At 29.1% G+C, this 3907-nt stretch overlaps 1 protein-coding gene across 1 annotated transcript in view; it reads left to right on the forward strand.

Annotated features, from left to right (window-relative positions):
• LOC105627448 (ubiquitin carboxyl-terminal hydrolase 7) overlaps positions 1-3907 on the forward strand; it is a 15877-nt gene that overhangs the window by 6510 nt on the left and 5460 nt on the right. The window contains exons 7-10 of the mRNA XM_012208731.1: positions 30-201; positions 280-472; positions 1238-1391; positions 1746-1940. Coding sequence (XP_012064121.1) covers positions 30-201; positions 280-472; positions 1238-1391; positions 1746-1940 — 714 coding nt within the window. The remainder of the gene's footprint in view (positions 1-29; positions 202-279; positions 473-1237; positions 1392-1745; positions 1941-3907) is intronic.

Raw genomic sequence — 3907 nt, forward strand, 5'->3', positions numbered from 1 at the left:
CACACAAAACTAATCGTGTGAAAATTTAGCTATTAGACAAGTTGGAGAGCAAAATGAAGGGAACATGCGTGGAAGGTACAGTGCCAAAATTGTTTGAAGGAAAAATGGTCTCCTTTATCAAGTGTAAAAATATAGACTACAAATCCACAAGGGTTGAAACATTTTATGATATACAGTTAAATATAAAGGGCAAGAAAAACAGTAAGGATAAAAATTAATATTATGTTTTTATCTATAATGTTTGAGTAACAAAGAACTAATAAATTTTTTGTATTTCAGTTTACGAATCTTTTAGTGATTATGTGAGTACAGAAAGTCTTGATGGAGATAATAAATATGATGCAGGAGAACACGGATTACAGGAAGCGGAAAAAGGCGTCATCTTTTCATCGTTTCCACCAGTTTTACACCTACATTTAATGCGTTTTCAGTATGACCCGGTTACGGATTGTTCAGTCAAATTTAACGACAGGTAAGAAATTCAAATTCATTAATTTGCTTATTTTAGTTATAATGATCATACAATATGATTGTATTTTAAAAAGTACAAAGGATATTAAAAAGGGTCATTCAAAAAAAGTGTAATAAAAGGAATGTTTTTTTTTGTAGATTTTGATCTCTTGGTATGATAAAGTTATTAAAAAGTTCATAGTGTTTGGGGAACTATGAAAATTGAATTGATACGAACATGGTGCATTTATCTAAGTTTCAATATTTTTGTTTAATTAATTAATTTTCAAGGTGTTCCCCAAACATTACGAACTTTTTAATAACTATTGTTTTCAAGAAGTCAAAATCTACAAAAAACTATTTTCTTTACTTATATCTTTTTGGATAAAAGTTTGCTCTAATTTTTTGGAAGATGTTAGAAAAGGGCCAATTTTTTCTCAAAAAGATGTAAATGAAAGTTTTTTGTTGATTTTAATCGGGATACACGATAAATTATAAAATTATTAAAAAGTTCGGGCATTTGGAAAACACCTCAAAAATTGAGCAAAAACATTGAAATTTGATGTTCGTGCTTAATTTTTTTTAAGTGTTCCTATTCACTTCGAATTTTTTATTAATATTATCATATTCAGATTAAAGTTTGTTAAAAAATACCACGTTTACTTGCACGTTTTTGCGCAGAAGTGAGTCTCTTTCTAACATTCTTCTTTTTATAAAGATAAAAAAATATAAATTTTTGATTTTTTTTGACATATAAAAATATAGTTGTGTATATTTATTTTTAAAGGTTTGAGTTTTATGAAAAAATTAGTCTTGGAAAATACCTGCAAAACAAAGAAACAACAAGTGCGGATTACACATTACACGCTGTTCTGGTTCATAGTGGCGATAATCATGGAGGACATTATGTTGTATTTATTAATCCCGCTGGCGATGGCAAAGTAAGCAAAAGATTTTATGTTTAAATTTAATGTTAATATCTATATAAATTAAACATATATTTACGAATCTTTTACTAAATATATTTTGATTTATACTTGTACAACTATGTATTCATATATATGTATAGATATAATAATTATTGTAATCTATTTTTTTAATTGTAATCAAATTAGTTTGTCTTCATTCATACAGTTTTTATATTTATTTTATGATAAAGTTCAAAAAAGTATATAATTGTTATTACTTAGAATACCCCGTACTATTTTTTTTATTTACATTTCAACAAATTATATGATCTAAATGTCTTATTATGTTGCAATCTTCCTGAAACTTTTCGATCTGTTCTGTGACAGTGGTGTAAGTTCGATGACGATGTTGTCTCACGATGTACAAAACAGGAAGCTATTGAACATAACTACGGTGGTCAAGACGAGGACATGTCTATGGCTGTGAAACATTGCACTAACGCTTATATGTTGGTTTACATAAGAAATTCAGAGCTGGAAAACGTTTTGCAAGAGGTCAAGGAAGAGGACATACCTCAAGAGGTCAGAAACGTCCTTCAAAGAGAGTTTTCCCAGGAGTTGAGCGACCACGAACGTGACAAAGACGCGACTGACTCAATTAAAGACTCTCATACTGAGACGGCGACTCTTCGTCCGTACACTCAAAATCCTCGAAATCCAAATCTCTATATTCATGATTTTTAACCGACAAACGCCGATGGAGAAATAGGTGTAAGGAAGTGTAAATTGCTTACGTTGCTTCTCGATTAAACTCTTCCTGAAGTTTCAATGTTATATTGAGCTACTATGGGCTTGTTCATAGCATAGAAGTGTCAGACTCGCACATTACACATTGTAATTATATATATACATACGATAAAAAAAGAATCGAGGCGATTTTCTGTCCTCGTTGCGATATTTTGGCTACCACATATTGATAGTTTAATTTTTGAGATTGTATATGTGTGTACAAATTAGAAGTTTTATTTAATGAAATATTCTATTATTGTACGTTTTTGAGCAGTTGTTACTAACTTTGTTTTGAATTTTCTTAACAGAGATTTACATTGATACTCAGCTTTGAGCTGCTGTACCGGTAAATGTTAACATTATATATAGATCATGTCTATTTCTAAATACACTACTGCATTCAAAATAATACATGGTACAAACTATTTAGGCCCGATTTTTTGTATCTGATTAACTTGTGATTTATATTTACACTCTATATTTACTTACACTCAGTGATAAAATAAAAAATTGTATTTTTTTATGTATGATTAATTACTAAAATGGTTTTGTAGTAGTAATTTTAAAAGTTCATTACAAAATTATCAGTTTAATGATCAATCATAAATAGAAAAATACAATTTTTATCATCAGGTTAACTATCAAATGAAAAACCGGGCCTTAAACACGCATTATCAGAATTGATTTTTTGGTGGTGTTAAATTCGAGTAAGCTTTGAAGTAAGAATGAATCAGTTGATATCAGCCAAGATACAAAAGACGCATGTGATTGATGACACATGTATATTACAAAATGGATTTGTATAATTCATGCTATATAGAGATTTGTTTTATTGACGAAGACGTCTTTTTGACAGAGGATTTTTTTTTCAGTACGGACGCTTGAGGCATATATAAGAATTATGTGATTTTTTTTATTTATTCTTGTCTTAATTCATAATTTTATATCAATAACGCAAGAAATTAAAGAGAAAGATCCATAATTAATGTGCGTGTTGCATTTTTGTCACTTTTATCAAAAATATCTATCCATAGAAATTGGATAAAGTCTGATCGTCAGGCTAATATCGTGATGAGCCTTAGGATTATTTTGGAAATGTTTATTGTAACAAACATTGTATAATACTATATAACAAATTTAATCATTGTATTGTAGTTTATCGAAAACGTGAATGAAAAATGACAAACATATCTCAAGAAAGGATTGGATATGTGTGAATAATTGTATAAGAGAATTAGGGAAAAAAGAACATTATTAGTGAGAATATACTAAGTATTGAGCTAACAAGTTCCGTTAGCGTTTGCAATACATACGAGAAAGAGAAGTAATCGATAAGTAGTATTTGTGTCAGAAACATCAGCTTCCTTGAAATGTCTTCTTTAGCGTGTTTGCTATTTAACTGGATTGTTTAGTGAGTGAGACAATGTGATTTATATTACTCACCCTCGCAGTTTTCATCAATTAATATTTAAAGTTGATACACAATAATGAGTAAAGTAAGAACTTCATGTTTCAACAGAAGATGCAATCACTTAAGCAAGTCGTTGATTCATTAAATTCTCTCCATGTTAATAGTAATTATGATCATTGACAGATACTATCTATTTATTTGTTGTTATATATGAATAATTAGAGAGAGAGAGAGAGGAGGGAGAGAAGAAATGAGAAGAAAAAGATAGAAAGAACGACTAAAATATCATCGATAGAAGTAAAATTACTTTAATAATAGTACTTTAATCGTGAGACTTAACCTTTAAATG

The sequence above is a fragment of the Atta cephalotes genome, assembly GCF_000143395.1.
Source record: "Atta cephalotes unplaced genomic scaffold scaffold00009, whole genome shotgun sequence".
Lineage (NCBI taxonomy): Eukaryota > Metazoa > Arthropoda > Insecta > Hymenoptera > Formicidae > Atta > Atta cephalotes.